At 37.0% G+C, this 15,083-nt stretch overlaps 1 protein-coding gene across 4 annotated transcripts; it reads left to right on the top strand.

Moving 5' to 3' along the window:
• The first annotated feature begins 3,100 nt into the window (after positions 1–3,100).
• Positions 3,101–7,697, top strand: LOC110036634 (probable inactive receptor kinase At5g58300). 4 transcript variants are annotated; one of them, XM_020741122.1, is made up of 4 exons: positions 3,102–3,449; positions 3,521–3,868; positions 5,317–6,656; positions 6,912–7,697. In XM_020741122.1, the coding sequence occupies exons 3-4, from the start codon at positions 5,381–5,383 to the stop codon at positions 7,535–7,537; spliced, it is 1,902 nt and encodes a 633-aa protein (XP_020596781.1). In that variant the 5' UTR covers positions 3,102–3,449; positions 3,521–3,868; positions 5,317–5,380; the 3' UTR covers positions 7,538–7,697. The 4 variants fall into 4 exon arrangements, with proteins under 4 accessions (XP_020596785.1, XP_020596781.1, XP_020596782.1 ...); XM_020741126.1 differs by lacking the exon at positions 3,521–3,868 and having other exon boundaries at positions 3,101–3,449; XM_020741123.1 differs by lacking the exon at positions 3,102–3,449 and having other exon boundaries at positions 3,493–3,868.
• Positions 7,698–15,083: the final 7,386 nt, after the last annotated feature.

The following is a 15,083-nucleotide window of genomic DNA, read 5'->3' as shown; positions in this document are numbered from 1 at the left end:
ATATTAGTGACTATGTAGTTATTATTAGGATTACATGCTCTAATAATCTTATTTGTGAACTAATTTTATTGAAAACATATATTCTTAATACATAAAATTGTTCTCTTATATTTTGTTTAGCTCACATTCATAGAATTATTGGTACTTTTCTAAGCCCGGTGTTGGGACGTGCTGGATATTTGTTGTGAGAGATATTGATAATTCATGGAAACTGGTTTGAGAGGTCCGAAAAAAATATAGAATATAAGCACATAAAATAAGAAATCATAGAGAATATAAAGATCGCCAAGATTTAATGTGAAAAAGCCCGAGAATGAAAAAAATCGCAGAGCCACACTACACAGAAAAATCCACTATGAAAAATGGTGAGAATTATACAAATTACATCTTACTAAAGTCTTTCCGAACTTTGCAACATTTCATGACACTCATCTCCTCTGCTCATCATAAGAGAAATCTAAATCACCTTCAAGGTGGCAAAACTAAACCTTCAAGCCAAGAATTACTCGAATTTGTTTACAGATGTTTGAGCATTGCGATATGGCATTGTGGCACTCCAATGAAAGCTGTGACGCTCTTCTTCCGGTGTTGCAATGTCGTGTTCTTGAGTTTTGTAATATGGACTAGGCGCTGCCATATTGTTGGTCTCAGGCTGAGGCACTTCTTCAGGTGTTGCATTGAGTGTTGATTTGCTCCTGTTCAAGCATCAGAATGTCACACTTTCATGTTTGCGGTGAGGTTGTCTTCTAGACGTTGAGATGTTGTGTACAATAAAATTGTATTTTGGGCATTGCGAGGTTTCAACAGGCGCCGAGATGCTGACTTTCAAGCCAACAATGTTGTGCTCTCAGGTTTCTGAACTTTGATTAGGTACTTTGGAGTTGTTGGTCTAAACATTGGGGTGTTGCACAGTGTTGCAATACTCCCCTTTTGACATTAGTGTCATGCTCTTGGGTTCTGACTTGTACTAGGTGCGGGGCATTGGGTAGATTAAAAAAAATTGGGGGCATCACCGCTGAACCCAAAATAAGGGAGACACTCTCATTTCCTCTAACAAACTCACCTTCAAGCTTGAATTTCAAAACTAATGGCTTTAAGTGATCAATTGATTAACATAATCAAACTCCACATTATGCTAATCTGCTATTTGGAGATTAATTACAATCAATTCTGCTCCTCCAAAAATAAAACATCTTCATAGTTATTAACTATAGTGTGGCTCATCCCTGCCTCAACATTCCTTAGCTCCAACTAAAGTCATGCATAGCTTCATTTTCTCAACTGTTATAGTCTTAGTCAACATATCTATAGGATTCAGAGCTATGTGTATCTTCTTAAAAGACAATTGACCATCTTCTAGGATTGAACGAATAAAATGATACATTAGCTGAATATGTTTTATCTTGGCATGAAGTGTGACATTCTTACCTAAATGATTGACATTTGTATTATCATTATGAATCTTTTTGTTTCCTTACTCATTGTATAATTATTCTATAATGGTCTATAACCAAATCATTTCCATGCTAGCCTTTGTGATAACAATATACTCAACTTCTGAAGTTGATAATATAGTAATCTTCTGTAACCCACAAACCTAACTCGTTGTTGTGTTCTCCAAATTAAAGATATAACATTTTGTGCTTCTTATTCCATCAATATCTCCTAAAATATCTGAATATATATATATCCTTGTAGATTAATCTTGCACTTTCAGAACAATGTGTTTTGTTGACTTTCCTCTCAAGTATCTGAGCATTCACTTCACTTCCTCCGTATGATTTTTGTCTAGATTACACATGTATCAGCTGACCGATCTCACTATATGTGCAATATTTAGTCTTATACATATCATCACATACATCAAACTTGTAATTGCTAAAGCATACAAAATTCTTCTTATCAATGTTTGCTCTGCTTCAAACTTAGGTAATTATTTTTTAGATAGTTTAAAGTGCTAACCAAGGGGGGCGCAAATAGAATTTGCTTCACTCATGTTTAATTTATATAAGATCTTCTAAATTTATTCTACTTGAGACAACTTTAATGTGCATGCATTCCTATCCTTACTGATTCTCAGATCGAGTATTTTTTTTTGGTTGGGCCTAAATCCATCATTTCAAGCTCCTTTAATAATTACTGCTACAAGTATCATATTTTCTTCATATATACTCTAATAATCAACATGTCATCTACGTACAAAAGAAATAAAATATAATAAATATCAAAGTATTTAATGAAGCAACAATGATCTGTTTGACACTTTGTGTACTAACTGTCTGGCATAAATCCGTTAAATCTCTTATATCACTATCTTGGGGCTTGCTTCAAACCATAATGGCTTTCCTTCAGTCTATAGACCATGTTTTCTTTTCCTGAGACTTTATATACTTACGATTGAAGCATGTTCAACTTTTCTTCTTGGTTACCAAGTAAGAAGGTTGTATTTACATCCATCTACTTCAATTGTAAATCTTTCTTTGATACTAAGCACAACACAACCCTATTAGTTGTCACCTTCACTACAAGAGAAAATATCTAAGTGAAGTGAACTCCTTTCTTTTATCGAAATCTCTTCACAAGAAGCATTATTTCATAGCACTTGTTACCATTCAAATCTCTTATTAGCCTACAAACAAACTTGGTTTGCAGCTTCTTTTTTCCATATAATAGTTCTGTCAATTTCTATGTTTGATTTGACATCAACAACTGCTTCTCATCATTCATGTGAAACTCACTCTTTTGAGTCTTCAACTTTAGTGACCTCATCATAACACTTTGGTTCACCACAATCAGTTATAATAGATAATACAAAGAAGATGAATCAATTTGATAGCCTCCCCAATTATGAGAACAAATCATTTATGGCATGCAATATATACCCGTAGAATCAATTCGTCTAAGAGACATAAGAAGAATCTCCTATCCTCTAGAGTAACATATTAACATACAACAATGCAAAATATCAGAAAAGATCAAATCTTCAAGCCAAATAAAATTGTTGCCTTTGAAATCTCCAAGGAAGGGAGATAGAAAAAGACTTTACTTTCCTTAACAACACCAATCGGAGTGCTCCCATTCCAAAGCAAATGATCTCCACCCACAAAATGCGGTCAATAAAACATGACGTTAACAAGACAAATAGAGGCGAGAGATCAGAGCCTCTGATCATACGACTAGTTGTAGAAATAAATTCTATATATGAAACTTCATCGATCGGAGTTTCACCGGCAACTAATTATTGCTGGCGCTTGAGCGAAGTCCATCAATTCTTTTGTTAGATCCAATGATGCTTCTGGACTGATTTAATAGAGGAAGCAGCAGCACCGCCAGCACGTAAAAAGTCAAAATTTGCTCTGCCGTTCGGATGGCTGCGGAGTCATCAACAGACGGTCTGATTCAACAGAGTAGTTGCTCACGCCTGTCGCACTTGATCTCTGTAAAAAATGGTGTGTAATGTAATTATTTATAAATCTCGGGTTTTTTTACATTACAAGCTTCTTTATTCTGGTGACAGCAGAGCGTCCCCTTCGCCCACCACTTCCTCACTTTGCTCTCAACGCAAAGCCATAGATGTATCGTGTGAAGAGTGGAAACTGAATGGTCGTCGTCGTCCTCTCTTTCTCTCTATCTCTCCGTGTGCGGAGTTTGAGATTTGAGCGGTAGCAGAGTGAGCTGGGCGGAGGGAGCTACGAAGAAGCACGCCTCTTCTCTTTTCGAGTGCATTAACTGGTTGAAGCTTCCTTTGTGTTCTATCTCTGCATTTAGCAAGAAAGATGTGAAATCCGCGGTTTCGTGCTACTGTTTTCACTAAAAAACTTCGATCTCTGAGATGTCGATCATGCCTCTTCAAGCAAATCGCTTCTGGGTATCGTGATTTGATTGTCTTCATTTCTCTTGCTTCAGCTAGCGCAGTGTTAGAAATGGAACCAAAAAACTTTGTCGGTTGCGATTTATTCTTTTTTTTTTTCTTGCAATGCGGATCATCCTACAAGCTTTGGTAGTGGAGAATAGCGAAGGATTGGTTCCAAAGGGTGCAGGATTTGACCTTATTTGTTGAATTAGGTGAGATTAGGGTTTGCGTTATGAACTTTTTTTGTTTCATAGTCGGGGAATGTTTTTGTGAAAGGGTGGAGTAAAGGTGGGCTAGGCTGCAGCATCTTACTGTGCCGCATCTTTTGCAATGGGCGCTCTTCTTCTCATTTCAAAGATTAAAAGTTTTTTCATCTCTAGAAGAAGAAGAAAAAAAAAAGTTTGTTGCCCGCTTTTTCTTTGTGATATAGCCTTTAGGAATCTAATCCTTATCTCTTTTATAGAATGGTACGAATGATTCTCCATCCAATAAACGAGATTATTGTTTGGAAATGGCTATGATTTGCTTGACTTGATCTTTTATATTTTGCTGTTTTTTCTTTGTTAAAAGCTTTAAAGCCCCTACAAGTGGGGTGGCTTCGAGAAAAATTCTATTTTTATGTGACATCCCTCTTAACAATCATAATTCTGCTACTATTGTTGGGTGCTCCTTCGCCATTTTTAGATTGCAGGACTTTGGTGTTAATATTGTTTGTGTGAAACACTAATGTAACAAGTTTCTTGAATTTAGACACAGTAAAAGTAAAATTGCTTTCATTCTATTTACTTTGAACTAATTTTCCAGCAAATCAAAAATTGATTTTTTATAATGGTGTTGATAATTTTCATTGTTTGCTTTTATGAGCATTTCCGAGCGGTGTCTAGTTCTTAAACAAAAATGGATTAGCATTTTCTATTATTGCACATTTTGCACCTTTTAAGAACTGATTTTTTACTCGTTTAAGTCATTAAATCCATCATGCTTAGCATTTTTTCAAATTGAATAACCGGCCATTGTAGAATTGACATAATTTAGTCTGTTCTGCATGTAGAAATCTTGGAAAGACTGTATCTTACTAAATTATATGTAAAAGCCATTCCTTCGACCATCATTGAACCTGAAAAATCAATTTGTTTATCATAAGAGATTTTTCAAAGCTGAAGGTTTACTTTGGTCAAATTTTCTTTTTACTAGCTGTAATATGTCCACAATGCAGGATATAAGCTCCTTGTCTTCGTGTTGTAATGACATTTTTTTCACTGAAGAAACAGGCAACATTATGGATTATATTGTCCTTTTCATTTTGCATGATTCACCCACCAATTTCCATATCCCCACCCAAACTACATGCCATGTGGTAGAAGTACTTTTTCATGTTTTTTGGTGTACCACATTTTATGTATTGTTGTTTCCATTGAAAGTAAAATTTAAATAAGTGCTGGTTTTCTTATTTATCACTGCAGTGTGAATCGAAGAAACTCGTGATGCCATTCTGGAAGTCATAAAGCAATTTCTTCTCCACCATTGATGGATAATCAGAAGCTCTCAGCATCTGTCGCTCTATTATTCCTTCTATTCATAGCAAATCCAGTCAAATCAGACTTGACTGCTGACAAACAAGCTCTCCTTGCTTTCGCAGCTGCAATACCCCATGGAAGGAAACTCAACTGGAGTTCTGATACTCCTGTTTGTACTCTCTGGGTTGGTGTGAGATGTGCGCCAGACCAAAGCCGTGTTATCAGTCTAAGGCTGCCTGGGGTCGGTCTCCTTGGCCCAATTCCTGCAAACACACTTGGGAAACTAGACGCTCTTAAGGTTTTAAGCCTCAGGTCCAATGGCCTAGCCTCAAATATTCCTCCTGAAGTCCCATCAATTCCTTCTCTGCGCTCCCTCTTCCTTCAACATAACAATTTATCTGGTGACATACCTAATTTGCTCACACCAAACCTTACATTCTTTGACCTTTCTTATAACTCTTTCATTGGTGAAATTCCCTTAGAAATCCAAAATCTTACTAAGCTAACCGCATTGTACTTACAGAACAACTCCCTATCAGGCGCCATCCCTGACCTTAAGCTACCAAAACTAAAGCATTTAAATTTGAGCTTCAACAATCTTAGTGGGCAGATTCCAATCTCCCTCCAAATCTTCCCTAAAGAGTCATTCTTAGGAAATTCTTTCCTCTGTGGTCCTCCACTAGACCAATGCCCTGGAATTTCTCCTACACCTTCTCCATCACCAGCACCAACTACTCAACCGGCTCGCAAGAAAAGTTTCTGGAAAAAATTGGGCATAAAGGTTATAATCGCAATTGCAGCTGGAGGTTTAGCACTACTTCTGCTTCTTGTAATTATTCTTTTGTTATGTATCCTAAGGAGAAGGGCTAGGGAAGACTACAGATCATCTAAAGGGAAAGGCGTTGCTGGCTCACGAGGTGAAAAGCCTTCGGAGGAGTACAGCAGCGGGGTTCAGGAATCCGAGAAGCACAAATTGGTATTCTTTGAGGGATGTTCGTACCACTTCGACCTGGAGGACCTACTGAGAGCATCTGCTGAAGTTCTTGGTAAGGGGAGCTATGGTACAACATACAAGGCTGTTCTTGAGGATGGAACCACTGTAGTTGTTAAAAGGTTGAAGGAAGTGGTGGTGGGGAAGAAGGATTTCGAACAGCAAATGGAGATGATAGGAAGGATTGGGCAGCACCCGAATATTGCACCACTCCGCGCATATTACTATTCGAAGGATGAAAAACTTCTAGTCTACGACTTTGTTCCTTCAGGCAGTCTCTCCGCCATGTTGCATGGTATGCTTATCAAACTTATATCTGTTTGAAGCACGTGGGTGAGCAGTTAAGCTTATACTTTTGATAACATTAGGCTTAAAATTAGTTTTCCTGAGCCCTTTTGTTCCATTGATGGCCTACAAGTCATAAAACTGGAATCTTTCCATGAAATATTGGAAAAGTAAAACAAATATTTTTATTTCTTGTATATTTTAAAGATGATATAGCATATACATTCTTGTGTTTCTACTGGCTTATTGCTAATATGATGGACAGGGAACCGATCCAATGGAAAAACTCCACTAGATTGGGACTCCAGAGTGAAGATCTCTTTAGCAGCAGCCCGTGGAATTGCACACATTCATGCCGAAGGCGGTGGGAGATTCGCCCACGGCAACATTAAATCCTCGAATGTTCTAATCACTCCGGAACATGATGCCTGCGTTATCGACTTTGGCCTCGCTCCCATCATGAGTACAACTGCATCCCCGTCCCGTGTCATTGTGGGATACCGTGCACCAGAAACCATCGAAACCAAAAAGGTCACCACGAAATCTGATGTATACAGCTTCGGAGTCCTGCTGCTTGAGATGTTGACTGGAAAAGCTCCGATACAATCACCGGGGCGTGATGATGTGGTTGATCTGCCTCGATGGGTTCAATCTGTAGTCAGAGAAGAATGGACTGCTGAAGTGTTTGATGTGGAGCTGATGAGGTATCAGACTATAGAAGAAGAACTGGTTCAGGTGCTCCAGATTGCGATGGCCTGTGTTGCGAGAGTTCCGGAGCAACGTCCTAAGATCGAGGAGGTGATAAGAATGATCGAGGAGTTCCGGCAGTCTGACTCAGAGAACCGACCTTCGTCGGATAAATCTAAGGATTCTGTTACTCCTACACCTTGAGAGATCCAGAAGTCTACAGCAGATTGATTTATGATGGTTTTCTTTGATCTTTTTATTTCATGTATTATTATTATTTTTTGTGTAGAATTGGTGAAAAATGTTTTCCTTTGCCTAACCATTTCTTTTAAATTTAGGCTGCACATTTGATGTAATCATCTTCATGATTCATAGCTGATTGAATTGCTGATTTCAGTTACTTTGGTTTCTTCTGATGGTAAACTGGTGGTTTTATTAAATTCTAAGGTACTGTGATATTTTGTTTTCCTCTTTTATTTAGTTTCAAAATGTCAAAGAAGATTTACATACATACCACACAATTCATGTAATTAATATAGAAAAATAATAGTTAAAAAAAGAGTTGGGATGATTGAAATGTTTTCTGCACTTCCTATCAAATGAAATGTATGATCCCAGCCATTCAAAATGAAATGTTATCTGCACTTCGTATCATATTGGGTGTACTCCCCTGTCTCCAAGCTGGTTTTTTATGCTATCCAAAAGAAATCTTAGATTCTAGAATTGACATATATGTTTGTATTTGAGATTTGATTTCTGGCATTTAGCTCAAAAAAAATAAAATAAATAAATAAATAGAGATAATTGACCAGTGATTTTTTTGAACTACCGAACTGATGTAGTTATGTTGGTCCGACAAAACTATTGAGAATTTGATAAAAAAATGAAAAATATGAGTTAAGATTTTACGTTGAATTTTGATATTTGAGTGAGAATTTGATAATGGAAGAAAGAGGATGGTTGATTTGTAAATAGCAAGTTTCCAGTGCTCTGAATGTAATTGCCCCCATAAAAACAACAGTTGTCCGGAAGGAAAGCTATTCTGTTAACAGAGGCTTTAAAAATAATGATATGAAAGCTAAGTGCAAGCTAGCAGCTCCTGTTTGTTCTTGTGATGATAATGCTTGTTTATAACCTGCCGTCCCAATCATTATAATTATGAGTAGGTATGATATATTTCATGCAATTGAAAATTGTGTTTTTTGAAATTTAGAAATTTTATTGAGATGGGTGAAATACAAGAACTTAGTCATTACCCATATATTATATTCAACTAAACACACGCGCACACACAGTAACGTATATTTACTATTATTTTTAAGTACCTTGCCAAAGTCTTGAGGGAAATTTACATGGAAACCCCATAATTATTATGTATTTACATATCTAAGACCAAAATTTTGATATTATACTTATAACATCTTGGGGTCATAAATTTGAGATGGTGTATTATACCAAGTGATTAGTTTTTATCCAATCGGTTTTAAAGCTTTTGAGTTTACGCGTATTTGGCCCAATTTTATTCCTTTTCTTGGTTTTGAAACGTCTAGGAGTCTTTGGCCCTTTCTATTATATTTGAGAAATATGACACTTTAATAATGTCTCAGTATTATTGAACGAGCCCTTTAGTACTTGATATATGTTTATTTAAAAGAGAATTAATTTGAGAGAGAGTGATCACCAATATGGAGTAACTCATGCGATTAAAAGTGATTAGTGAAGTATGCGAGACTTAACATGTGTTTGGGAGGAGAAATATTTGCGTACGTAGTCAGGTAGGTTACAGGGAGAGTATTGAGGGTTATATCTGCGTTATACTTTCTGTAACATAACTGTAACTTAGAAATACATGAAAATAGAAGCGCGAAACTTACTAGTTACAAGTAAGTTACAGGGAGGTTACAGGGAAGTTATAGAGGGTATAACGCAGATATAACCCTCAATACCCTCCATGTAATCTACCAGAGATACAGAGCTCACGTACGTAAATATTTCTAGTTTGGGAGATTGTTTTTTCTTTTTTTTTTTTTGTTATGAAAAAACTTTTATTTTAAATTTGGGAGCTACCATTTCAGCCACTTTTGGCTAAGGGTCTGTTTGGGGCAGTTGCAGTTTATCTAACTTCTACTAATAAGCATTTGATCCTGGTAATCTGTTGATGAGCAGCTGATCCAAATAAGCTGGCTGGCTGTTTGGTTTGTTTGTTTGGAAAACAGTTTATTTTGGATACTGTCAAACTTCGAGCAGTGGTGTCCAATTGAGATATATTAGAAACATTTGCACTGTCGACCCACCTGAAGAATTTGCAGTCTTCCGGTCCATGGCCCCATCGCGGGCACCTGTAGAATTGTCGTCTGTAGCTATGTGTCTGTCGTGACATGAGTAGCAAGAACGGTAGCCCGCATCGGCATATCACTTGCCTAGACTTCCCTGAATACCTAGAGCTCATCGTTCTACAACATTTAAAAAAAGGGTGGATTAGTTAAAAACTAAAGGAAATAAAGAAACTCAACTTGGAAGCAATGGTTGCAGGCAACAAAATTCTTTTGCCATCCAAGCTGCTCCACACTTATCTCAAAAAAATTAATAGACATAAAAAGTATAAAAACGAGATAAATAAAATATAAACACCTCCACATTCACCAAAAATTTCAACAGATGGATTTTCTAAAACATTCTCGTCGAGTTGGGGAAGGGGGGAAAGAAAATGGATCCTTGCTGGACAAATTCGTGCAAGGATAAGAGATATGCCTTCAAACGAAAGAGGAAAGTCTCTGATGCAGAAGTGCTTCACGAGGGCAATAGAGTAAAACTTTGGAGGCCGAACGTGGATCGCCAAGATAGACCCGCGATCCGCGTGTAATGTAAAATAGCAAACGACGTTTCCATTAACGCGACGCTTAGACGGCATTTTCAAAATGCCGCCGCACCTTTACGCTGTCCCTAACGGGCCCTAAATCCCGTTCTGAAAACTGGGCTGATGAGCTTTTGATCGGAAGCATGGCCAGGAAAAATCATGATGATTATGGTGGTTAGGGTGCTTATTAAGGCCCTTATTTTTCGTGAGTTTTTTTTTATCATCAATTCTATATAATTTTATTTCAAATTAAAAGCATAAATAAATTGAAGGTCCGTTTACACACATACCACTCAGCTTTTATATATTTACATATCTAGTAGCTAACCTTTATTTCTTACATTTATATATATATATATATATATATATATATATATATATTGTGTGTGTGTGTGTGTGTGTGTAAAAATTGAAGTTTAGGTATTTGACATGTGAACACATAAGAATTGGGTGATGAGTATGCAAGTAAATGTTCATCCATACATTACAATTTACAAATTTACATACATAGCACCAGAAACATTACTATTTACAAATATAGCACCTTTTTCATCCATTTTTCAAATTCTCACTCAAATATCAAAATTCATGATAAAACCCCAACCCATATTTTTCATTTATATCAAATTCTCAATGATTTGATCGTGACACATTTAACTACATCGGTTCCGTAGTTCGAAAATAACATATGGATGCTAGTTTTTGTAAATAGTAATGTTCCGGGTGCCATGTATGCAATTATATGGAAAATCTACAAGGAACCATTCTGTTATTTTGTAGTTTTCTTGTCTTTTCTTGCAATTTGCTCCTACTTTGAATCAGCCGAAATTCCATTTCCTGCTGCTCTAATCAATTTCAGTTTTTTGAGAAATGATTGACTGTATTTCTCTCGCATTTATTGATTGTTTCAGGGATTTGGACGAAAGCTTGCGAAAGGGTCTCCACAACTATCTCAAGGTGAGAGGCATCAGTTCTGATTCCCTCTACGGATTCTTGTATGAATATATGACGATTAAGGATGAGATATATGATGAATAAGCATGAGAGGGAGTATCAAACTTGGTTGAAGAACATACACGAATTTGAAGATTTACATACATACCTTTTAATTCATAAGTATTTACATATCTGACACCTAGATTATGTCCACAAGTATTATTTAATTAATATCATTTTGCTCCCTAATTATGTCCTGCATCTTATCCTCCTCATCAGCCAGTTTTGTTCCATTACAAACTGCTTCACTCATTATGTATGCCTCTTAACTTGGAGCACTATGCATAAGGGCCTGATGCAATCCACGTTGTCATTTGGTCGTTGCTTAATATTTTCTCCTCTCTTCACATGTGTGAATGATGACCGGGGCACAATAATTTCTCATTTAAATGCATCATAGCTTACAACAGATCACATAATTATTTCATTTTGTTACCACCAGCCAAAAAGTTTGTCTGTGAAAAAAAAAAATTGACATGTTTTCAATTATATCATTATAGTGTGATTGACATAATTGAATGCATGTCATTGTCCACATATCCAAACAACAGCAAACAAATTTTTCTTTTTTTTTTAATGGGTGATTAAGATTTTTAAAAAAATTTTAATGATAGTTACCTTTTAAAAAATGATTAAATTTCAAAAAAAAAAATAATTTTTTAAGTACAAATTATCAATGTTTTGGTTGTTCTTACCCTATTAAGAAAATGATCAATTAGAAAATTTATAAATTTGATAAATTTTTCATCCCCAAGCTCGTCATAAGCACACGGGCCATGGGCTGGTTTGACTGTAAAAAAGTAAAAATTATGTGGGTCCAGCCCAACCAGATCCTATATTGACTTAGTCAAAGCTCGGCCGAAAAAAAAATAAATTTATTTAAAGTGAGTTACATTTACACCACTTAATTCTATTTTATTTGTTTAGTGCTTATATATCTCACACCAAGATTTTAATATTTTATATTATGAATAATTTAAGTGTATTTGTTGGTAAGGCATCAAAAGTGACTAAATTTTGCTAAAAGTTATAATTTTTATATTAAAAATGATCCTATTTAAATATTTATGTGTTTCCTTACTTATATTTTTATGCAAATATATCTTATTTTGTTAAAAATCATTTCTTATATAATTCAACATCGGCTATGACTTTATTAATTTCTTATAATTACATGATATTTCTCTAAAAAAACGTCAAAAAAAATGTCAAGCGGCAAATTTTGGTTTCGCAACATTTTTTTTATATTAATTTATTTTAAAATCTGTCCAAAAAAACGATTCTCGGATCCCTGAGAACGTTCCCCGCTTTCCCACGTGCGAAGGAAATTTCGTCGCATCTGCCAGTCAAATCCATCTGCATTCTAGGACGATTAGACGGCCGAGATGACGGGCGGCAGATTGCCATGTGAAGCTGCTTTTCTATTTACATACCTTACATATTTAAATTTACAAATATGACACCTAATTTTTTTCCCCATTTGATCGCCGGAGGAGTCTAATTCCTCATGGCCGCTGAGACTTAAAAATTGTTAATCTCTCGAAAATTAATTTAAATTTTAGCTTAGATTTAGAGAGATAGAAGATGACATCATCAAACTAAAGTAGCCGTCACAATACTAAGTTGGCCGACCTTTCAGTCATCCAATCTCCGCCGATCACGAGGAGCAGCCGCCCGGCCAGTCAAGGGCAGGCCACATAAAGGTTCCCCCTCTGGCCATCTTGACAGGCTATCTTAACAATCTACTTAGGCCGGCCAACTCAACCGACCAGATATCATGGCCAACCAACCAAGTCGGCCACTAGTGTCGATCACATGAATAGGGGCGTAAATGAGCACAACACGACCGAGCCCGGTCTTAGCTCATGTTCAACTCGTTAAAAAAATATCATTGTTCATGTTCGACTCGCTTATATTTCGAACACAAAAAAATTATCTTTGTTCAGATCGTTACTTAGCGAGTCGAACACGAGTTGTTCTTAAACATATCGTTATTTTGACAACCCTGGTCACGCTGTCATAGGGTGTTAGCGGTTGAGACGAGTCGTAAATCTTATTATTTATATTAAAGCACCATTTAAACTTAATTTAATATATTTTTATTTTACATTTTAAATTAATTGTTTTAATTAATTATAAATCTTTTCAGTCTTCTAGTCAATTAAATTATTTAAAAATATTATTTTTATTTATGTTCGCCTCGTTTATATATCGAGTGTAATAAAATTATTCATATATAGGGTAAAAACGAGCCGAACACGAAAGAACAAACCTTTTTTAGTGTTCGGTTTCGACCCAAAACGAGCCGAAAAATATCGATTGGAAAAAAATAGTTTTTGTTCGACTCGTTTGATTAGAAAACCAATCTAACACGAGCTTCTTAACGAGTCAAACATGAACTTTTAGCGAACAACGAGCCGTTTTGACAACCTTACACAAGAAGGCCTACCCGGCCAACGACACCAACTGGCCAAGGCCACCCCCAGTCGGCCAATCGGCCATCGAAGACCTCCCAAGTCAACCACTTAGCACCGACGGACCTCTTAAGTCCCAAGATAATGAATCCAATCAAGGGAATGACCGAAATACCCCTCTCGGCTCCCCTTAAAGCAAGAGGATAAGTGTAATATCGAAGGCCTACTCGGCCAACGACACCAACTGGCCAAGGCCACCCTAAACCCCAAACCCTAAACCCAATCTTTGTTGTTGTTGTGAGATCTAGATATACCAGTTGATGTGGTATATATATAAATCAAGCAGGACAACGATCGACGAAGTGAAAAATAGAACAACAAAATCACACCAGAAAAGAACAACAAAGCGGAACACACAGATTTACGTGGTTCGGCAAATTGTCTATGTTCACGGAGCGTTTGTCTATGTTCACGGAGTTGTAGAGGATTTTACTACTTGAGGAATTTACACTAGTTGATCATCTCGACTTACAAGAGGAATCTCTCACTTTTCGTTGCTCTCACTTCTTCTCTTTTTGCTATTCTCTCTCTACACCGAGATACACCGAAGAAGACAAACTTACAAGAGAAATAAACTCAATTTTTTTTCTGCCACAAGCCACCAAGAAGAAGCCTATGGAGAACAAACTTCTTCCTCCTTCTTCCTTCTGCCACAAGGAACTGCTCCTCCTTGCACTTCTCTTCCTTGCACTTCTCTTCCTGTACCCCGCTGTACCCCGAGGAATCCTTCCTCTATCCCGAGGAAACCGAAGAAGAACTCAAAGCGTGACTATTGAACCCAAGGAGAGCCATCCGAAGCTTTATCACGAAGAGGAGGGAGCGAAGAGATGCTTCGCTTCACAAAAGAGGAAGGCGGGAGTGGTTATTTGTGAAGATGTGTGACTCTCCAGAGCAAAGTAACCGCCCAAGCATAGTGGACCAGGCTCCACCGTTTCTAAAAATTCTCCCACTTTGAGACCGGTACACAGGCTGCAACATCTCCTTCCTCAAACTGATATCCTCCACTGGCGGTGTCGCTGTTTTCTTCAACATATATCCTCCACCTTGAATCCTCCAACTTGAATCATCCACCTCTGCAACTCAAATCCTTTGTCTTCACTTCAGAAGACCAACTGAAACTATACACAACTTCAGTTTCTCAAGAGTAACACTCTCAGTCATCGTATCAGCAGACTCCACATAGTTTTGCACCTCCAAGCTATTTCCTGGGTCACTCTTGTCTCTTATTACAACTCCTACTGCATGGGCAACATCATGCCTCTGTTGAATGCCTTTTTCAAAAAGTCTAGCCTTGTACCTCTTACTGACATCACGCTTACTGAACTGACATCACACTCAGTCTTCACCTGATACACTCACTTGTTGTGCAATGTCTTCTTCCCTGGTGGAAGTTCTGCCAGCTCCCATAGCTCAGTGGTTCTTT

This window comes from Phalaenopsis equestris, unplaced genomic scaffold (assembly GCF_001263595.1).
Source record: "Phalaenopsis equestris unplaced genomic scaffold, ASM126359v1 Scaffold209375, whole genome shotgun sequence".
Taxonomy (NCBI): domain Eukaryota; kingdom Viridiplantae; phylum Streptophyta; class Magnoliopsida; order Asparagales; family Orchidaceae; genus Phalaenopsis; species Phalaenopsis equestris.
This window is presented reverse-complemented; position numbering and strand designations above follow the sequence as displayed.